This window comes from Hemicordylus capensis, chromosome 5 (assembly GCF_027244095.1).
Source record: "Hemicordylus capensis ecotype Gifberg chromosome 5, rHemCap1.1.pri, whole genome shotgun sequence".
NCBI classification, from domain to species: domain Eukaryota; kingdom Metazoa; phylum Chordata; class Lepidosauria; order Squamata; family Cordylidae; genus Hemicordylus; species Hemicordylus capensis.
In genome coordinates this window covers 240,574,131-240,597,076 of record NC_069661.1, presented here as the reverse complement: position 1 = coordinate 240,597,076, position 22,946 = coordinate 240,574,131, and the positions used below count along the sequence as shown (strand labels likewise).

Genomic DNA, 22,946 nt, shown 5'->3' with positions numbered 1-22,946 from the left:
ACCGCCCTTTTGTACTCAATGTACAGCCTGGTTTAAGGCTTCTTTGAATCTGGTGGTACTGCTGAATCTGATGACCCTGTTCCGTGTAATGTTGTTTACTTTGATTATGTGCCATATTACAGAACTGTGCTAACTGGGCAAAGAGAGACCTTTCATAGGAACATAGGAAGCTGCCATATACTGAGTCAGACCATAGGTCCGTCTAGCTCAGTATTGTCTACACAGACTGGCAGCGGCTTCTCAAAGGTTGCAGGCAGGAATCTCTCTCAGCCCTATCTTGGAGAAGCAGCCAGGGAGGGAACTTGGAACCTATATGCTCTTCCCAGAGCAGCTCCATCCCCTCAGGGGAATATCTTACAGTGCTCACACTTCTAGTCTCCCTTTCGAATGCAACCAGGGCAGACCCTGCTTAGCTAAGGGGACAAGTCATGCAGACCAGCTCTCTTCAAAGTGGTGATTGTTTTTTGGGTTTTTTTAGACTGGGACCCCTTTAGGAACAGGGAACCTTATTATTATCCTTTTACTATGTAATCTACTTGGATAACTTTTTGTTGTTGAAAATCAGTATATTATTATTATTTCTTGTTTACACAGTCAGACAGGTGTTATTGACTGGTTTGTTTTATTATTATTATTATTTATTATTAAAAGATCGCACAGACTGACTGCAAACAAAGGCATGACAAGGTAGCAGGGATGGTACACTGGAACATCTGCAAAAAATGCAAGCTACCTGTAGCCCAAAATTGGTGGGACCATAAAATTGAAGAAGTTGTAGAAAATGAAGATGTAAAAATATTATGGGACTTCCGACTACAAACAGACCAACATCTGCCACACAATACGCCAGATATAACTGTAGTCAAGAAGAAAGAAAAACAAGTTCAAATAATCGACATAGCAATACCAGGGGATAGCAGAATAGAAGAAAAAGAAATAGAAAAAAAAAATCACAAAATACAAAGATCTACAAATTGAAATTGAAAGGCTGTGGCAGAAGAAGACCAAAATAATCCCAGTGGTAACTGGTGCCCTAGGTACAATTCCAAAACAACTTGAAGAGCACCTCAACACCATAGGGGCCACAGAAATCACCATCAGCCAATTACAAAAAGCAACTTTACTGGGAACAGCCTATATTCTGCGACGATATCTATAACAACAGCAACAACATTGACAATAAAATCCAGCCATCCCAGGTCCTTGGGAAGGACTCAATGTCTGTATAAAACAAACCAGTCAATAACACCTGTCTGTGTAAACAATCATAATAAATAATTTATTATATCTGGTTTGTGTGTGTGTGATTGTGTGTGTGTGTGTGATTGTGATTTTAATTTTGTCTGAGCACCAGGCAGAAAGGCAGTACACACATTGCATAATAAAATAAGTAAGTAACCACCATAGTATCACTATTTGCTTTGCAGAGGCTGAGTAGCATTGGGCTGTTAGATTTTAGGTTCTCATTAACTTTATTCAAGCTTGGATCTTTAATTAGCTGGTACATTTGATCTTCTGCCTTTGGTGCCATTAACATATACTCTATATCAAAGCAGCCGGAAAAGAGGAGATTAATGGTGATTGTGAATGGCTATCTCCTTCTGGGAACTCAGAAAGGAAATGAAGTTGATTTCCACTTAGTTCATTAGCAGCATCAATATTTTCAGGGTTTGCTGGTGGCTTTTATTCAGTTTGGGAGTTTATCATCAAAAGACTTACTCTGGTACCATATCAAATCAATTTCACATTCTCTCCAGCTGGCTATACCCCATAAAATCAAAGAAATACTTTAAAGTCTCTCTGCTCTTCAAACCAGCTCTTAACTGATCAACCATGAATGTAAGAGCAGGATGAAATGTTCCCATAGGCCGGGGTGGGTTTTTCTATTGAAACTAGACCAAGTTGAATAGCTTCCTTTCTCTCTTTCTAAGCCAACTATGGCCAGCTTCATCAGCCTGGGTGCCTGGACTTGTCCTCATCCTAGTTGCTCGAGGAAGTGGAAGCCCCCCACCATATGACATCATGGATCCCTCTCAGTAGCTTGTCCAGCAAGTGTCTGCCCTAACCCCCAGGGTGGTAAGCACCCATCAAGAAATGGGACAGGGCTGTTGCTCAGGGGAAGAGTACAGGTTCTGTGTACTCTTGAGCTGTGTACCCAGCTTCAGTCCCCGGTATCTCTAGGGAGGGCTTGGAAAGATCTTTTTCTAAAGCCTTGGAGAGCCACTGCCAGTCAGCGTAGACAAAATTAGGCTAGATGGGCCAAGGGTCTAACTCAGAACAAGGCAGCTTCCTATGCCTGGGAAGGGACAATAGCTCAGTGGAAGAACATCCACGTTTATACAGAAGCTCCCAAGCTCAAACCCTCATCTGAAACATGGGAGAGTTGCTGCCAATCAGAGTAGACAGTACAGAGCTAGACGGACCAAAGGTCTGACTCAGTACAAGGCATGTTCCTATGTAAAATGTCAGGTTGCCTTCAAGGCCTCTGTCACTCCAAGGGCTTCCGAGTCAAGCTCTCATTTTCCAAAAGGTGGGGTATGTGCTTGGGGAGGAGCACAGCCAGTGTTGTGTAGTGGCTAGAGTGCCGGACTAGGACCGGGGAGACCCGAGTTCAAATCCCCATTCAGCCATGAAACTAGCTGGGTGACTCTGGGCCAGTCGCTTCTCTCTCAGCCTAACCTACTTCACAGGGTTGTTGTGAGGAGAAACTCAAGTATGGAGTACACCACTCTGGGCTCCTTGGAGGAAGAGCGGGATATAAAATGTAAATACATAAATAAAATAAAATAAAAACAAATTTTTTAAAAAATGGCATGGGAAAGGGTGGAGAGGGCTAGCAAAAGGGTTCAAACTCGGGGGGCCCCAGCTCCACCCCTCCCTATTTTCTTCATTATCTCCCTCACTCTGAGGGGCTGCCAGAGAGAGGGGTGAACACAGGCCCCCCCTCCCCTTGCTATGCCCCTGAGGGCTAGAAAGAAACCCAAGGTGAAGCCTGGACCTGTAATAGGCTTCTAAATGGCCATCCCAGCTCTAAGCAACATCCTGCATCTTCAGCAGAATAGGCCATCGCCCTGCACTCAGTTAAATAGATGTGAGCCAGTGTACTTCAGTGGAAAGACTGGGCAGATGTGCACAAGATCATCCGCCTCATTGCAGATTCTACCGTATTATACCACTGTATATTCCACCATTATGCTGCTGGCTGAACATCCCTTTGTAAGGCAGATGGTCATTGAGCAACCCAGAATGATTGGTTGACATTTCTGAGGAAAGAGGCAGGTGAGAATATCTGTGTACCTGAATGAAATATCCACACGAGCTTAGCTGACTTTTGCTCTGCAGTGTTGGGGTGTGTGTGGCAAGGCGGGGGGGAGATGACAGAAAGCATTTGGGAATTGGGAGGGAGGGAAGGAAGAGAGTGTGGGCGGACATCTTGATGTCACGAACTGCTTGGGCCGTGAGCTCACGTCCCATGAGCAGTTGCCGGCTTTGGCTAGCTGCCAGAAGTGCAGTCTGAGACCTTCCCAGGAATAAAAGGCCTCTCGGGCTCTGGAATGGCCCCATCCACCCAGGCTGGCAATTGGATCTCTCTGAACAAGAAGGACTGTAGAGGATTTCCTGTTGGGATTCTTCCTGAGCAACAAGGTCTTAGTGGCTCTGGTGGGTCCCTGTCTCTGAGGCTATTCACATGATGGGAGAAAATCGGGCTAGAGGAGGGTAGCCCAATTTTCTCCCATCGTGTGAAACACTGGGCTCGGCTGAGAGCCTGGCGGTTCGCAAGTGGGTCACCCGCTTCTGTGGCCCGGTGCTTAAACTGGGTTTGCGGAGCGAGCGCTTCACAAACCCAGTTTAAGCAATCGTGAGCAGCCGTGGTGCGGCTCCGCACCGTGGCTACTCATGAGTAGACCCCTGGCAGGAGGCTGAAAAGCAGCCTCCCTGCTTGGGGGTCTCTCCAGTATGCCGTACGCACTTGCTTCCAGAGTAGACCCCTGGCTTCCAGAGTAGACCCCCCGCGGGAGGCTAGAAAACAGCCTCCCTGCTCTGGGGTCTCTCCAGTACGCCGTGTGCACTTGCGCAGGGCATACTGGAGCTTCCAGGGGCCGTGTGGCCCTCAATCCTCCCAGCCCCTGCCGGCTCCGTCATGGAGCTGGCAGTTGTGTGGGCGGCCGATCCGGCTGCCCAGGGCTCCCACCTTGCTTGTCTGTGCGGAGAGCGGGCTTAGCCCGCTCTCCCTGCTTACCTTCACAAAGCGGGTCTCACTGATCATGAGACTCGGCTCTCTGACTCCTTTCTTGGTGCTTACCTCTGGTTTCTACAGGGTTGCCAATATTCAGTGGGACACAAGTCTGGGCAGGGCCATCTCAGAAGTAGGGCCATTATTTTTGCACCCTTTCCCCTTGTGCTCAGACAGCATAGCAGCAGCAGAGATGGGGCATGCCCCCCTCATCTCTGCCCCCTCCCATCCTTCCCTTTGGGTCATGTCTCCTAGCCCTCCCCCTCCAGAAGTGCATGCATGGAGGCTCCTCCACGAGGCTCTCGCTCTCCGCCTGTCACTGGGCAGCTCCACCCCAGCTGCTCACAGCCTATCCTCTCCTCTGCTCAGAGAGACAGACAGACATGACACAGAGGCTCAGTGGCTGCTGCAGGTGCTGCTGAGCGAGTGGCCACTTCCTAAGGCTGGGGCGGGCGGCGCGAGGGTGAGTGAACTGGCTGCTGCCAGCACCGCTGGCCAAGGAAGCAGCTCCAGCTTCTCTGCTTCCCCTCAGAAAGTGGCACTGGGAGGACCAGCACTGAGGCACTGCTGAGGAGAAGCCGCTCAGCCGGCAGGGAGGAAGACTGCCAATGGGCGAGGGAGCCAAAATATGGGGGAAATGGCATCCCGAACAGGATGCCCACTTTCTCCCAGAAATACAGGACGTCCCGGTTAATCCGGGACTGTTGAGAACACTAGGTTTCTATCCCGACTCCTGCTTGCCTCCCAGTTCGGACCCTGATTCTCTCATTCTTCTGCACCTGCCACGGATGGCCAAGCTCTGATGCTTGGGATGCTAACTGGACTAGGGTTCTTGGAAACTGACCTCAGCCACTAGCTGCGGAAGAAAAGCTCATTTTTCTCTGAAGAAGCATATTTTGGGTTGGGTAGTTCAAACATGATCCTAAGCATAGATACTTGGAAGCCATTTCCATTGAAACCAATGGGGCTTACTCCCAACTAAGAATATGTGGAACTGTCAAGTCTTTGATGGGAAAGATACCCAGATCTGTATGCTTTCTGGTTTGCAAGTGTCAAGGAAATGCTAAGTCTGAGGTTACACAAGCCACCTGCAATGTGAAAAAAAACTAAGAAATGGGCCTTGTGGGTGAACAGAACCATTAAATGGTGGTCCATAAACCATCATCTCATTGCAGAGTGAAAATATATCTCTGCGGAACTACTAATGGAGTTATAGATCAGACTTCCAGCTCTTCAGTACTATAGGATATATTAAAAATGTGTCTAGGGAAAGAAAGCAGCATCTGTCTTCCCTGGCTGGCATAGCCAAATGTTGTACATTACGGTTTCTCAGTGTAAAGGTCAGTAATAAGAGGCATGACCTTAGATCAGTAGCTAATCAAAGCACAGAGAGGCCAATGGAAAGAGTGGGTTAGATGCTGGCCCAGTGGACAAAACACTGCTAGGAATACAGTGAGGCTATTCTCACGATGGAGCGAAACCAGGCTGGCCTGGTTTCCCTCCATCGTGAGAACCACCAGGCTCATGAGTAATCCTGGTGGTTCAATGGTGGCTAGCCTGCCTAAGAACCTCTCCCCTAAAATAAGGTTAACGGAGTGCTCGATCTGCTAACCCTGTTTTATTGATCGTGTCTGCTGCATCGTGGCTCTGCGCCACAGCGACACATGAGTAGACCCCCGACCAGGAAGCTACAGCAAGCCTCTCAGCCTCGGGGGTCTCCCTAGGCAAGGTGCATCCTGGGAGCTGGACAGCTCTCAATTCCAGCCGTCCCTACCAATGATGGGAGTTGGAGTTCAGCAACATCTGGAGGAACACAGCTTAGGAACCCCTGGACTAGTGAACATGTTTGTACTGCCACAGTGTTAATTTGGATGGCAGCCACTGAGGCTCTACACATGATCAACATGTGGAGCCTAAGTGGGCTCGGCGGAGAGAGAGCCATCCCTGGGTGGCCGGATCAGCCACCCACATGCAGGGATGGCTCTCTCTCCGCTGAGCCCACTTAGACTCCACATGTTGATCATGTGTAGAGCCTCAGTGGCTGCCATCCAAATTAACACTGTGGCAGTACAAACATGTTCACTAGACCAGGGGTTCCTAAGCTGTGTTCCTCCAGATGTTGCTGAACTCAAACTCCCATCATCCCCAGCCACAACAAATTGAAGGGAGTTGGAGTTCAGCAACATCTGGAGGAACACAGCTTGGGAACCTCTGGCCTAGTGCAAGGTTGTTGTGCTGGGAGCTTGTGTTCCAGACTAGTGTTGAGCTGGTGCAACTGGGTGCACTTGCACTACAAGGCCTCCTCCAACCTCCTACTGTGAAATGCACCATCCCATTACCCTTGTTGTACAGTTGCAATGGCACAAGAGACTGTTCAGTTCCAAGCATTCCCCACGTCATGAAGCTACGTGACCTTCCTGCAGGGGCACCATTTTGTTTGTTGTGCTAGCACGACGTTCGTCTGGATGTCAGGCAGTGGAAGCAGACTATTGCACCAATTTGGGGGAAGTTTTGAAGGCTGAATCTGAAACTCTGGATTTGGAATTTCCAGCTTGGATCAAAAGTGGTTGGACGTAAGGCTGGTGAGTCCCAGTTCAAGTCTGTGTTCACTCCTGAAACTCATTGGGTGAGCTTGAGCCAGACATAAATAGAGTCTTGCTGGATCAGGCCCGAAGCCTACCTAGTCCAGCATCCTGTTTCCCACAGTGGCCCACAAGATGCCGCAGGAAGCCACACAAACAGGAGATGAAGGCATGCCCCTCTCCTGCCACTGCTCCCCTGCAACTGGCATTTGGAGGCATCCTGCTTCTGAACACGGAGGTAGCCTATAGCCAGTCATTCTCTCGTAGGCTGACCTACCTCCTAGGGCTGTTGTAAGTATAAAATGGGAAGGAGAAAAGGGGGGAGATCAATGCATACCATCCCAAGCTCCTTGGAGAAAAAGAGGGATAAAAACAAAAGAAATAATGAGGAATACTCAAGAAAGCAATCCTACTGATACATTTTAAGGCAACAATGGTACAAGTTATTGTGCTAATTCAGTTCTTCCCATAATGGCTCTGACCCAAAGATATTTCAGGAGATGGGGGCGGGGAGGCCATCATTTTAATCAAAGGAGTCTTGTTAGAGTCTGTCAGAAAGTTCAGTTGAGTTTTCAATTGCAATATCCACCTCACAACAATCACTGTTTATAATGAAGATTAAAAAAACAAATATCATGGCAAGTAAGTAACAAGGCAATTACAGCAGAAAAGTAGTAAATCTTAGTCAAGACCTTACCAGTTGTATGGGAGTTTTCCATCTCTCTCCAAAGAAGCAAAATTGACAAAGGTTCCAGCTCCACACTCCCTGATTTAAGAAAACCACCAAGTAATTAATAGTAGACCCAAAACTCTGTGTCTATTTGCTAATGCAATTAACTCAACAACAGTCACCTGAAACTTGGATAAGAGACATCTCCCCAGTTCTGTTACAATGGGTGGGTTCAGACAACCTGCTGCAAGTAAGTTGGCAGACACTGTCAACTTCCTAAGGTTCCTAATGAGCGCATGCATGCTTCCAGTGTAAACAGTTACTTCCTCTCATTTCCATCTTGTCTGAAATGGGTGATATTGCCAGGCTGCCAATATCATGTTTCTTCTACCACCCAACATTTGCATATAGATGTTGGGTGGTGGAGGAAACCCCACATTGGCAACCCAACATTTCTGGGTTCGGATAATATGGAAATCCATGGAAGTCGCTGCTCACATTGGGAGCACATGCTTGCCAGGACCTGCCGGGTCCCGCCAACTGATTGTCATGTGAGCCCTGCCCAGTCTGTGCACCAATACCTTGACCCAACAAGGGAGATCCAGATCCCATGTTCATATGATCCCTAGCTGGATAATGGTGGTAGCAACTGAGGGCAACCTTAGACAAATATGATGCTTCATTTCAGAAGATGTGCATACTTTTTAAAGCATTCATTATGTGGTTGATGCAATGAGCAGAAACGAATTTAGTCATCAGGCAAAACTAGACAAGATGTTGGAGATTTGCAATCAGAACCAGTGTTCTTGTTTAATGTATACCAGCTGTGGGTCATGGGGTGGAGAAAATCCAATCAAGACTGCAGTGCTAGGTGAGTGTGTGTGTGTGTTTTTTTAAAATGCTTTCTACCTGTGTGTGGGGGAAATTATTTCCCTTCCCCAGTGCCACAGCTTGATCTAGTCTCCCTCTCCCCATCATGGCTGCTTTAAAAATATATTAAAAGAGGAGGTCTGATCACAGGTCCCAAACATCTTGATTAGTTTGACCTTAGTCAGTACTAGGAAGATTCCCCTGCATTCTTTAACTTCAGCATTTGTACCTGTGAGCAAATCACAGTAAGAGCTCTCTCTCTATACTGCCTGGTAATGAAACAGAAAGTGTGTGGGTGTCACCTGGATTTCCACAGCTGCAGTTATAAATAAGAGCAGAGCATACATAATCCTATTTAAGAGTGCCCCACCACTCCAAGCACACACATTTTCACCTGCAATTTGTGATGTCAAATATCAAATATATTCTGGTTAATAATATACCATGTCTGTGGGGGAGCCAATTAGCACACTTGTTTTTCAAAGTGATGCTTTGCAATGCAATTACATAGTTTGCTAACCTTGAAAGGAAAGAGGAAATTATTTTAATGCACAACGTGCTTTGAGACTGTGGAATAGGGAGTCTTAAACCTGCAAATCGTTCATTTGCAAAATGACTTCTGAGATCGACAGATGTTTGCAGGATCAACAGCCTGGTTTAGCTTGTTAACCAGGGTGGGGGGACAATCCTCAAACAAAGGATGTGATGATGAAGATTAATGACAGTGATGCACATAAGATTGCCCCCAACCCAAGGAGGAAACATACTGAAGCTATTCAGACGAGCAGAAAACAGGGTTACATTCTGAAAGCAGATAGAACCCTATTTTCACCTCATAGCAAACAGACGGGTACATGCTGCAAACCCAGCAGGGAGTGTGAGCTACACACGATTAACATCTTAAGGTTCTCGGCCATTGCTAGCATAGTTGTTCCTCCAGCCCCGCCCATGGCAACAGCAGTCCATGAGTGGACAGAGCAAGCACATGACCCAAGGAGACCACTCAGAGGGCTCCAAGCTGCAGTCCCTCTTTGCTGCTCCCTGATTGGTAGCCTCAGTTAACCCTTTCCTGGCAATTGCAGCACTGTCAAAGAAACTGAACTCCGTCCTGATGCCCAAAAGGAGAGAGAAGACTAGAGCAGCTGCAGCTGCCAACCAGCCCCAAAGGAAGAGTCACCCCCCCCCATGCACTCCTCAGATCCAGGAGGGACACAGCAGAAGCCCCATGGAGCAATTGCCAGATGCCGATGAGAGCAATTGCAAGATGCCCCCATAAGAAGCCCAGGCACAAGGCACACTCCGTACACCGCAGCATGGTTTGGGAAGGCAGAAGGGGGAACCTTCCCCTCGCCCGCTCACCCTCCCCGCAGCTGTGGCTGTGGCCTCCGTGGCACACACACCCCACCCCACTCTATAGTGTGTGTAGAAGGTAAAAGGGAGAACCCCCCCCCCACTGCCGCTGTAGCCAAGTGGTGACTCTCCCTCCCCATCAATCCGCCACTGCCACCCCTTGCTAGCCTCTCTGGGCGTAGGAGGGTGGGCATGTGGGGGAGGGTGTCCCCATCACCCACCTGCCCTGATGCTGCCACTTGCCACTCTTGCAGTACCAGCAAGGTGGGAGAGTGAGTGGCAAAGTGTCGCCCACACCTGCCCACCCGCATTGGCACTGCTACCCTCTGCATCTTGATGATGGTGCAGAGGGTGGGCGGGTGGGTGCAGTGCCACACCGAGGCAAACTGGGCACCTGGACTGCCCACACCGTGAGGCCCTCCGCCGCTGCTGTGAGCCCCCTGCTGCCACCGCAAGCCTCCCCCCACTGCCATTGCCGCCATGAGGCCGAACCAGTGACCCTTGCATGGACAGTCATTCCAGTGGTCGCTCCCACTCCTCCAGCATATGGAAGGAGGAACCGGTGGAGCCCAGAGCGGTGTACTACATACTCAAGTTCCTCCTCACAACAACCCTCTGAAGCAGGCTAGGCTGAGAGAGAAGTGACTGGCCCAGAGTCACCCAGCAAGTCTCATGGCTGAATGGGGATTTGAACTCGGGTCTCCCCGGTCCTAGTCCAGCACTTTAACCACTACACCACGCTGCAGGCAAGGGCAGCTGCAGGCAAGGGCAGGGACACTCCTGCTCTTGTCCAGTGACTTGCAAGGGACAGGAAGGAGCACAAAAATCCCCATTCAGCCATGATACTTGCTGGGTGACTCTGGGCCAGTCACTTCACTCTCAGCCTATCTGCTTCACAGGGTTGTTGTGAGGAGGAACTTGAGTATGTAGTTCACTGCTGTGGGCTCCTTGGAGGAAGAGTGGGATATTCTATATTATTAATTCTTCTAGACGGGCTGGAAAGCAGTTTGACAGTTGGATTGGGGGCGCTGTGATGTAGCAGGGAGCTCGGATGCTGGGGGCAGCTTCGGGAGCTGGACAGTTGGCTCTGAGGGCTGCAGGCAGCAGACGGTTGGCTGAGCTGCACCGTGAAGCGGCAGGCAGCTCGGAGGCTGTCAGGTGAGCAGGCAACAGTCCCTGGCAGTGGCAGGGGGAAGCAAGGACTGCGAGACAGAGATAGAAAGATGGAGGACAGAGAGCACGAACACAAGACTTGGTGGTGGGGGAGACTTGCGGGGAGGCGAGCAGGGGTGGAGAGAGTGAGTGAGAGTGTTGCAGGAGCGGCAAGAGACTTGCAGAGGGAGAGCGGGGGTGGCGAGAGCGAGCGAGAGACTTGCAGGGGGAGAGCGGGGGTGGCGAGAGACTTGCAGGGGGAGAGCGGGGGTGGCGAGAGCGAGCAAGAGCGTTGTGGGGGTGCAATGCCACAGGCTCAGTGCAAGACCACACATTTGCTCTGTGCAGGCTCAGCTAGTAAAATGTGAAATGAATGGATAGTATGACATGTGTCTGTACAACTATTCCCCTTAGGGGATAGGGCTGCTATAGGAAGAAGGATTTGAGCTCCCTGCCTGGCATCTCCAGGTCGGGCTGAGCGGGAATCCCGTCTGAGAGCCTCGGGAAGCCACTGCCAGTCTGTGTCGACAGGACTAAGACAGTACTAAGCTGGATGGACTAATGGTCTGACTCAGTGGAAGGCAGCTTCCTATGTTCATATTTTCCCTTGGGCTCATTTGCAAGGTGCCTGCCACTTTAAGGAAGCTCAGTGCTGTTTGCTGGACAGGCTTTCCCCAAGCAAACTTCTGCTGTGCTTTGCAGCCCACTCTGTTATCCAGTCTCTATGGTATCCCCGGGGGAGAGAGAGCCTCAAGCAGGGTCCCACAGCCTTCCGTGGCTCCACACGGGCACTGGGAGGGGGTAGGCAACCTCCCCTGCCTGCTGAACCTGGTTTTAGAGGAGGGGCTGGGAACTGGGTGACCCTCTTTTGACAGAGCCCTGTTTGAGAGCTTGCCGAGCTTTCACACGGTAGTGCTAACCCCGCCTTCAGACCTCAAGCCCTGTTCTCGCTGGTCGTGAGAATAGCTTCACTCAATGTGGATCTGTTTGTATGGATTCTCCTTTATGAATAAAGGGGCAGGGGGGCTTCCTAGAGCTAGAGGGTGCAGGAGGGTAGTCAGGGCTAATTACTTTAATTGGCAGGGGTGAGGGCAGCAGCAACCCCCCCCTCCACTGGCCTCCTCCACAGTAGCACGGTCCAGCCTGCCATTTTAGTGACCTAAATAAATGAGGTCATTTAGTAACCCTAACTTTGGAGGAGGCTGGTGGGGGCTGTCGCTGCTGCCACCGCCGCCACCACTGCTGCCAATTACAGAAAGTAGCCTGAATCCCCTTCTGCACCCTCTTGCTCTAGGAAGCCCCCGGTCCCTTTACTCATAAAGGGGAATCCTTTATTAATAGACCCCCAAACCTGTCCATGAACCCATTCGAACCAGTCAACAAACCCATTTGAACTGGTCTGGCGGCAGAACGTGACCAGGCCGCTTTGAATCCAGATTGGATTCGAATCAAACTGGCCTGGCCGGTTCCATGCACATCCCTAAATACCAGCTGCAGAGGAACAACAGCAAGACAGAGGGCATACCTCACCTTTTGCCTGTGTGCTTCTCAGAGGCATCTGGTGGGCCACTGTGGGAAAAGATGCTGGACTAGACAGGCCTTGGGCCTGATTCAGCAGGGCTATTCTTATGTTCTTATATTCACTTCGGTTCCTCCCCCACCACTGCAGTGAGTTGTTCCCTCTTCCCTTTGACAAGCCGTATTGCTTTAGAATCCAGGTTGCCTTACCTGGCCATTTGCAGGTGTTTCTTCCGAAGGACCACAAGCGTTACAAGCAGCAGACCGATCAGGAGAATGCTCAGGATGGCTAGAACGGAGATCACCACCACGTTGGGATTCATCTCTGTAACTGCAAGTGCCAGCAAGGGATCCAGGTTAATGAAAGCACAAGACCTCGGTGCAATGGTCATTTTATTCAACAACACACGGCCTAACATTCAGAAGCGTTACTTCTAAATAGACACATTTTTGCAACAAGAGTTTAGGGTAGTGCAATGCCTTTACACAGCAGACAACAACTGCTGTGGGCAAACGGGTGTTTCCTGCAGCAAAACCATGGGCCCACTTCAGAAGTAACAACAAATCCCCATTCATCACTACAAGAATGAGGCAACAAGCTGTGGGGTTCCATGCTTCCTTCCCCTCTGCTGCCCCTCCCTTATGCATGAGGAGACTGAAAGCTTTCACTTTTGAATGACTCCCAGTTCCCCATTACATCCAAATGAGAGAACTGTGGTTTGTTAAGAAATGAGGATATCAGACTACTGTCTGCCCAGACGTTTCCCTCTCTGCAGCTAATAACTGCTTTGGAAGGATAAGGGCTGTGGCATGGGGAAAAGACACTCCCTTCTTCCATATGCTGTATCCCCATTCCAAAATGGGGGGCCTGCAACTGCTTTTTGCAAGGAAAAACAATGCCAGGAGTATCATAGGGAGCTGCCTTCTACTGATTCTGACCATTGGCCCATCTAGCTCAGTATTGTCTCCACAGACTGGCAGCGTCTCTCCAAGGTTTCAGGCAGGAGACCTTCCCAGCCCTACCTGGAGACTCCAGGAGTTGCACCGGTGACCTTCTGCACCTAGGTAATTTTGGAGCCTGGACCTAAAGGCCTTTGGAGGCCCCCCTGCCTGCTGAAGGCCCCCCCTCCACCACTGCAAGTTAAGCATCATCCCCCTACACACATATACACCATGACACATGTGTGTGCCTCCACTCCCCCCTCTGTCTCCAAAACACCCAGCACAGGTCGTAATCACACACAGTCGCCTGGTTCAGTGTGGGCTAGCAATGACCACACCACCCAGGACAGACTAAAGAGGATTGGCGGGGGCAGGGTGTGTGGAGGCCCTGGACTTTGGCCCTGAAGTCCAGTGGCAAGAGCGCCACTGCTTCTGCCATTGAGCTATGGCCCCATTCCAATCACAGACCTCCCATAGCATGTGTGTATGTTAGCCCTGAGAGGCAACAAAGAATTAGCAGCATTTGATTTACCCATAGTGGAGACAGCAATGAAGGTGGGTATACTGGGGCTGTTGTGGCTGAAGCTGGTAACACTGCAGTTGTAGGAAGTGGCAGGCAGAAGGCTGGAGATGGTCACCACGTGTGAAGAAACATTAACAGGCTCCTAAACATATTGGAAAAGAGTACATGGGGGATGAACGCTCTCAAAAAGAATTAATTTGGTTTCCGCAAATTCGTAGCAACATCTCACTTCTCAACACAAGTACTTGGGAGCAATTCCACAGGAAGATAGGAAGCTGCTTTATACCAAGTCAGACCATTGGTCCATCAAGCTCTGTACTATACATACTGACTGGCACTGACTTGCCAAGGTTTCAGGTAAGAGCCTTTCATACTCCTGCCTGAAGATGCCAGGGATTGAACCCAGGACCTTATGCATGCAACGTATTTGCTCTACCAGTGAGCTGTGGCCCCACCCAGGCCCGACCTTAGGGCGGGGGAACCAGGGTGGTAGCCCTGGGCCCCGTGTTTGAAGGGGGTCCGCTGTGCCATTGAACGGTGGGCAGCCTTGTAGACTGCCTGCACGCTCAGCTCATGGTGGTGGCCTCTGCGGCTGCCCGCTACCACCATATGTGCTTGCCTGGGGGAGGGGGGTAAGCAAGCCCCCTGCGCCTGATGCACACTCTGTTTCAGAGCAAATACCGGCAGCACTGTGTTTACAGCGTGGCCAGGAACTGCTCTAAAACAGGGCAAATGCTGGCCTGTTTCAGAGCGAGGCCACACACCCTGCTGATGCAGGGGCGGAGCCACCACTGGGTGAATGGGTTCAAAGAACCCGGGTCGCCACTAAACAAGGGCCACACATGCAGCCCCGGGTCTGACATCAGATGCGGGGGCGTTATTTCGGTCCCAAATGGGGCCATGCATCCCCGTTTGGAGCCAAAATCATTGTGGCCAGAGTGACTCTCCCAGCCTTAAAGGCAGGGAGAGCTGCTCCGGTCTTGCTGCCAACACAGTGGGGCCGATCGATCTCCCTTCCAAACAGGCCCGCGCGGCCCCCTTTCGGAGATAGAACAGCCTGCGCTGCATTGGCTCTCCCTGCCTTTAAGGCAGGGAGAGTTGCTCCGGCCCATGCTGCCCAACGCAGCGCGGGCCGATTTCCCTTCCAAACAGGGCCACACATCCCCATTTGGGAGGGAAACCATGTCCCCCGCATCTGACGTCAGATACGGGGCGTGGCTAGCCGGGCCCCTGCGTCTGATGTCAGGGCCAGGGGGCAGCGGCAGCAGCCACACATGGGCCACTGCCAGCCTCCCTACACTCCTGGTCTGTTGTCAGACGGGGCTGACATCAGACGCAGGGGGCTGACATCAGACGCAGGGGGCAGGCCCCTTCGCCCCAAGCCCCGCACCCCCCACAAGGGATGGTGCTGGCATCACCGCCTGCTTAGCTATATTGTGTGTTCCGAAACCATGCTCTGGGGCCCATTTATTCCAACAAGTTGCTGGCCTTCTGAAATGCTTTCCCCACAAAAGCATTCATGAAATCTGAGAGCCTGTACAGAATTTTAGAGCAATGCATTTTGTCTTTGGTGCACACTTAGAGATGCAGGTTCATTTCTGTGGCCATGGATACATGCTGTAGTGGTCACCTGAAGTTTCATAGAGGAGCCACCACACAGTCCATATTAACCGGGCTGCCACCAACCATGTGTCATTTCTATGATGTTGCAATAAATGTGGACTCAGCTGTCAGCACGCTGGGCAGGAAGTGAAATAATGATGAGATGATGATTGCTCCACCACCCAGACTGGAGACAACTTACATCCTGGCACATGCAAATGGAGGTGTGACTTGGCCCTAACACTTCTGAGCAATAAAAACACAGGAGTGACTAAGTAGCAATGGCAAGCCACAGGGAAAAAACTACAAATCCCAGGATCACATGGGAAAGCAGTGGGGTGGGGGGTGTCCCTTTAAGTGGTAGGCATCAGAAGGCGACAGCTTGCTCCTGCATGGCAGGGAGCAAAAGGGTAGAATAGAGACTTGTCTCCTGTTCCCTGCTGGATCCAGTTTTAGGAGTGGGGGGCCAGGGGGGCAAAGTGAGGGGGTCATCAGATTCAGCCCCATTTGCTTTGCTTCAGTCCCACTTGGGCCCCCACCAGAAGACACTTGGTTTCAGGCTGAAGGGGGGGGGGTCAAAGCAGATCTAACCCAAATGGGGCCCTGAAGTTTCACGCAGCCCTACATTTATCTTTCTTAATTAAAACTATCTATATCCCGCCACTCCAGCGCAATGCTGTTCAGGTCAGGGCAGCTCACAAAAGTAATAAAATTGCAATAAAAGAACATGGAAAATAAAAACAAGCAGGCAGAAGAGCAGTACAAAGTTGGTAAAAACTAGCAAAAAATAGGAACTCCGCGGCAAAAGCGAAGTTGAACCGCCCAACAGATACAAATGGCAGATAAAAACACCTCTTTAAAGAGGAGGGTCATCAAATGCTTTATAAGCACTCTAAAGCATAGGGAGCCTGGAAACTTCCTCTGGAGAGGGCATTTCAAAACCAAGGGGCCACATTGAAAAAGGCCCTGTTCATATATATTCAAAAGTATATGTCAGAGATTGCATGTCTGACACTTTCCCAGATCAAAAACTGCCTGCCCATGGAAACTTAGCATGTGAAAGAGGAGAAGTCTAACTCAGCATTCTCTTTGATGAGCTAGTTTTCTACCTGAGGAAAGTCTTTATCATTTGTTTGTTTATTATTAATAATAAATATTTTACTTTATATAGCATGACAGAGCACATGGCATGACAGACAACTTGCACACCAACCATACACACACAGAATGAAATGACAGCCTCGCAAAGATATATAATCAGAACTAATTAGCAGTTGTCCAGACATGCTGCATAACTGCCACAAATCAACCTTCAGTGGGCTTAAAACAAAACCTTTAGGACTCTTACCGGCACACAGAAGCTCAAATAAATATGGCTAGCTTCAAAAACAGGTTTATATGGATTCAAACAAATCTACCAGGTATGTACAGGCCTTATATCCAATTAACTGAGATAATTTCTGACAAATAAGTAAACAAATAAATAATTAAGCAAATTAAAAATGACTAAGTTCATTGAAGTTCATATTGCAATGTAAAATAACTTGTAGATTCATTTTACATTAACATGCTAAAATGCTTTATAATGTACACATAAATATTTGTTTTATTTATGTATATTTACATGCTGCCCTTTGTCCTAAGACCCCAGGGTGGTTAACAACAAGATCAAAACAATTCAATAAAAACATACAAACAGAACGAATCAGCTAAAAATTTTAAAAAGAGCAGAGGAGAGCTCATTGGCCAAAAGCCTGAATGAAAAGGGCAGTCTTAATTATTCTTAAATATCAACAGGAGAGTTCTTTCTATGGGGAGCAGCATGCAACCCCTCCCCTGGATTCTCAAGTGGTATAGTCCTCTAAAGCCTTACCATGTGGTCTTCTGAATGTGTAGCCTGGATGCTTCTGGCTACCTGATGGTGTAACCAACAACTATAAAAGGGGAAAGGTGAATAAGCCAAGCCAAACCACAAGCATGAATCATGGATTTTTCACAGTGCCTTGGGAGATGCTGTCACTTTTCAGGTTTTGTAACCAGTTCGGGCTTTTTGTTAAAAGTTAAAAACCAAACAAACCCCAAAACAAAAGAGCAATGTGATTCATGTCCTAGGAACATAGGAAGCTGCCTTATACTGAGTCAGACCATTGGTCTATCTAGCTCAGTATTGTCTTCACAGACTGGCAGTGGCTTCTCCAAGGTTGCAGGCAGGAGTCTCTCTCAGCCCTATCTTGGAGGTGCTGCCAGCGAGGGAACTGGGAACCTTCTGCAAGCAAGCATAGTCCTTCCCAGAGCAGCCCCAAGGATGGGGCTCACACATTTAGAAGCGATTCCCACAACCAGGAGAGATCAGGCTGGTCGTCTCTGGTCGTCTGCTGCCACAGGAGCAAACCACCCAAATCACCCCTCCCCTTAAACGAGGTTAGCGGAGTGAGCGCTCCGCTAACCCTGTTTAGTTGATCATGTGCTGCCACAGCGCAGCTCCACGTCGTGGCGACACACGAGGAGACCCCCACCAGGGGCTAAAGCATCCCAGCTCCGGGGGTCTCTCCCACACTCGCGCAGGGCATCCTAGAACTTCGATCCCTGCTGCCCCTGCCGGCCCCGTGAGGGAGCCGACAATTGTGTGGGCAGCCAATCTGGCCTGCCAGGGATGGCTCCCTGCACTAACCCTAACAGCACTTCACACACCAATCGTGTGAAGCTTCTCGTAATCTCTCATTCAAAGGCAAACCAGGGTAGAAGCTACTTCATACTTAATAATACTTAGCAAAGGGGACAATCCATGCTTGCTACCACAAGACCAGCTCTGAATAGATAAATGGAATTGCATATGGAAAAACCAAGACAGGTTGTCCTAAACGAAGCTGGAACAGTTATGAAGAGGAAATGACCTCATCTCTCCCTCTGCAGTATGAACTCTTTATGTTAGCAAAACTCTTAAAGGGGAGTCAACCAGTGCACACATGAAAAACAAATTTTGTGGTGATTCAACATGAAACACCAGCAAAGCCAGCAATATCATTTACTAGAGCAACACCCTTTAACCCAACTAAAGCACCATGATTGGATTCATTATAGCAAATTTTTATTTACTACTACTACGAATATTTATATACCGCTCTTCAACCCAAGTTCACAAAGTGGTTTACAAAGAAAAATAAATAATACATAAATTTAGTTTGTTTCTTTTTAAAGATTGTTTCTTTTTTATTATTTACTTGTTTGTTTCTTTTTTAGACTCCTCAGATAAATTTACAAAGCCATTTTAAATAATTATTATTACACAAAACAGTGAAATTCCATACTCAGGTCATTCACACAATCAAAAACTATGTCCTACCCAGGTTTGGGAGCTGTGTATGCTCCCAATTTTGGTTGTGTGGATGCAAGGAAGGAGGAGAACCTGCGCAGAAGAGATTGTGTAGAACCAAGGTGGGAGGAAAACCTGGGTAGCTTTTCCTCCTACCTTGCTTCCACACAATCACTTCGACCCAGGTTTTCCTCTTACCTTGCTTTCACACAACCAAAAATTGGGAGTACACACAGCTCCCAAACCTGGGTAGGACACAGTTTTTGATTGTGTGAATGATCTCATTAGGTGCTTAATTGTTTTCAGAAGACCTTTTTCTTGTTATGGTCTTTTTGGTATTTTCACTACTGCTAACTGAGCAAAGAGGCACTTTTCAAAATGGTGGATCTCTTATATTAAGCAGGGGGAAAGCAACTGGTCCTATCCAACTCCCGCACAGCATCCTTCCAGTGGCTGTTGCTGGTGTCTACCTTATGTTTCTTTTTAGACTGTGAGCCCTTTCGGGACAGGAAACTGTCATATTTATTTATTACTTATTTTTCTTTGTAGACTACTTGGAGAGCTTTTGTTGAAAAGCAGTATATAAATAGTATTAGTATTAGTAGTGGAGGAAGAGAAAGAATAAGAAGAAATAACAGCTATCTGCACTGAGCATGCCTTTCCTGCTTCTCTGTGAGAAAAAGACAGCTCTGCAGAAGTGATTTTTTACCGAGAAAACCACATAAGATAAAAAGGTTAACCACCCCACATCATGTGTAGTATGACCCTCAGTTATTATTATAAGATTAATCAAGAAAGGATACTTTGGGAATCAAGAAAGGAATAGGCTATCGCCCCAACCCCTAAGGAAGGGCAGCTATTGTTGAACCACAACTCCCATCATCCTCAGCCACAATAAATTGTGGCTGGGGAAGATGGGAATTGTAGTTCAACAACAGCTGAACTAGAACTCAGTGGTCTATTATGTTCGTCCCAGCCTTATAACACTAAGTACCCAGGAAATTTGCCTTTCTTAATTTCCAATTTGTAATGTATAACCTTCTCAGCAGTGTCCAAAACAAAACATTGAAACCCCAGAAGCTGCATTCCAATTAGGGCTGTACGCTTTAATTAATTTAATCTTTAGGATCAGAGCTCTAATCACAGATTAAAATTAGACACACAACCCTGATTAATCCAGGGGACTAAGATTAGAAGGCACACGGCCATGCAGGCCAGACAGCTATTCCTGCGTCCTCCTCTCTATTCCTCCTCTCTCGGCTATTCCTGCTTCCTCCTCTCTACAAAATAACAAGAGAGAGAATATCTGTCTTTCTCTTTCAGTCCAAAATTAGCAGGTATTTTCTGGCTCAGGGTGAATTCCTTTCAGCTTCCCTTTCTTGCAATAGAGCCACAGACATTCAAATGATGAAGACCAATGTAGCTGAAAAAGAGGGGGGCCCACTAGGAACCCTCCAACATATTCTCCAGCTGTCCTGTGAGCTCAGCTTCAGAACTGAACCATCAGACAAGCATAACAGGAGTGGCTCATTCATTTTAAAAAATGAATGGAAAGTAAAGCACATGAGCCCCATTCATATTAGTGAAGCAAATGTATGGGAAATAAAATGGATGAGGTTTGCATGAATAAAACAATAACAAATGGAGAATGCAGTGAAAGAGCTTTTTATAAATCAATAGCAGCATGAATGAGGATTTTAAAAAATAAATTAGGTAATAAAATGTGGTGTTCTCTACAGCAGGGATTCTCAACGTTGGGTCCTCAGATGTTATTGGACTTGAACTCCCATAATCCCCAGCCACTGGTTGGGAATTGTGGAAGTTGAAGTCCAATAACATCTGGGGACCCAACACTGAGAAATCCCTGCTCTAGAGTACACCATTGAATCAAATAGTTGTTCCAGACAATCTATTTTGCCCCTCCCCTTTGCTGCCTTTAGCAGAAGATGTGAATGGAGCACTCCGTAGGCAGGCACCTGAGAAGTCAGTGGTACAACCTTCCCCTGTCTCAGGCATCTCCGGTTACAGGGTGCTTTGTTAACAACTGGAAGAGGAGGAGGCAGTGATGCATGAGCAAGGGGACAAGCAAACTGTGCAGGGACAAGACCAATGGGCCAGAACTAGCATTTCATTCCTTGGGATACTGATAAGAACTCAAGGGGCTTGGTTACATGGGAACATAGGAAGCTGCCTTCTACCAATTCACGGTTAGTGCATCTAGCCCAATATTAATCAATAATCAGGAGAGAGGGGCATGGCCTCAGCTCTTGCCTGTGGCCTTCCCAGAGGCATCTGGTGGGCCACTGTGCGAAACAGGATGCTGGATTAGAAAGGCCTTGGGCCTGCTCCAGCAGGGCTCTTCTTACGTTCTTATTGGCCACACTGACTGGCAGCAGCTCTCCAAGGTTTTGGGACCTTCTGAATGCCATACAGATGGACTAGCACTGAGCTGTGGTCCCATCCCCGTGGTTTGGATGTCATGCATAATCTTATTTAAAGCCTGGCTCCTCAGGACATCCCCGAGCTTGGGGTTGTGTGTTCCCCCCTCCATGCCCATGCAAACATCTACTTCTAATTTAGATTAAAATAAACCAAGATCGGCGGTGATGTCCAGACTGACCAATCTTGGTTTATTCTAACCTACCTGCTTGAAATAAACTGCAATCTCATACCAAGGTTTGAAGTGAGTTACAAGTTCTAATCATACATTATTTTCAAGGCATGTACAATCAGTGTACAGTGTACACCCATAAAAATCTGTATGCAGATACAGTTATCCACATGTTATGTTGAACTTATGCACACAGCTCACTTCTTATCTATACCTGCATTTGAGAAGATCCGTTTCACTTCACTTCACTTCTAGGTTCACTTCACTTTTAAAGTGATTGCACATACAGCCATGCACATAAAAAGATATACTAATATTTTGCTGATATCATTTCTGATGCATTACAGACAAGACACCCAGAATTGAAGCATCGTGGAAGCAGAAAATTGCCATTTTGATAAAATATGTAACATGGAGAACGACCGGAAACCTTGACCATCAAGATTAGATTCCATTTTGCAGGGGGATGTGTGTGTGTGGGAGGGTGTGTGTGTGTGATCAAAACCAGAACAAACAGCAAACATACAGGCAGTACTATGAGTAGGAAGGTAAGAAGACAAGCATTCACACACCCAGAGAGAGCTGGCCTCTCATTCCTGCATTGTTGAGTCACAAACTGGAAATTAAAATAAGGCTGTAATCCTAAACATGCTGACTTGGAAATTAGGCAAAGTTAAAGTGTGCCGTTGAGTCGGTGTCAATTCCTGGCGCCCACAGAGCCCTGTGGTTTTCTTTGGTAGGATACAGGAGGGGTTTACCATTGCCTCCTCCCACACATTTTGAGATTATGCCTTTCAGCATCTTCCTATATCGCTGATGTCCGATATAGGTACCAGTGGGGATTCGAACTGGCAACCTCTGGCTTGCTAGTCAAGTCATTTCCCACTGCGGGAATTAACTCCATCAAAATCAGCCGGACTTACTTCGGAGGGGGGGAAAGGTTTAGGATGAAACTGGAGAGTGAAATAGATTGTTATTTATTTTCAGAAACCTAATACATGAAACAAAGCTCACTTTCCCCTTTGAAATGCATGTTGGCTCCTCTGTGCCCCCACCAGAGCATGTGTGTGTGCGCACGCATGCACACACATGCGTTTGCTACTGCTGTCACTGCACATACCTGTATCTTTGTGTCCTGGCCCAAGCCAGTCTGCTGGCAGTAAACTTCAAAGAAATCCGCAACTCCTTCTTCCACCCACAGGAGAGTCACAGAAGTCTGAGTCTTGTTCACAGCAAAGAGCGATCTCGGAGGAGCTGGGTCTGGGTACCAGAGAAGAGTCCCTGTAACCTGTGGTTCCTCAGAATTCAGCAGGAAAGAGTGGCAAACAGAATCCACGCAACAGACAACCCTGCTCTCTCTCTCCTCAGCCCATTCCTGCAGAGAAGTCCCCACTCTGCTCAGAGCTCACTCAGCAACGAACAAGCAGTTTTAAACAGGAAGGCACTCCTAAGGAGCGTGCGTTTATTTTTCCTTCCCTATTTGCAGCCTTCAATGATTACTTCCGTTTTCAATTGGGTCTTCGTTTGAGGAGGGAAAGCTTTGAAGTTTCAGTAAGACGCAATCATATTTGCACAATTT

At 48.2% G+C, this 22,946-nt stretch overlaps 1 protein-coding gene across 5 annotated transcripts in view; it reads right to left on the bottom strand.

Moving 5' to 3' along the window:
- PTPRO (protein tyrosine phosphatase receptor type O) overlaps nucleotides 1-22,946 on the bottom strand; it is a 212,254-nt gene that overhangs the window by 31,701 nt on the left and 157,607 nt on the right. For 4 of the 5 annotated variants that reach the window (XM_053257391.1, XM_053257392.1, XM_053257393.1 and 1 more), the window contains 4 exons: nucleotides 22,488-22,627; nucleotides 13,851-13,983; nucleotides 12,587-12,707; nucleotides 7,514-7,582 (listed from right to left, as the gene is read on the bottom strand). In XM_053257391.1, coding sequence (XP_053113366.1) covers nucleotides 7,514-7,582; nucleotides 12,587-12,707; nucleotides 13,851-13,983; nucleotides 22,488-22,627 — 463 coding nt within the window. Of the gene's footprint in view, nucleotides 1-7,513; nucleotides 7,583-9,188; nucleotides 9,277-12,586; nucleotides 12,708-13,850; nucleotides 13,984-22,487; nucleotides 22,628-22,946 lie in introns of those variants that run through there. The other variant, XM_053257395.1, reaches the window with a different exon arrangement.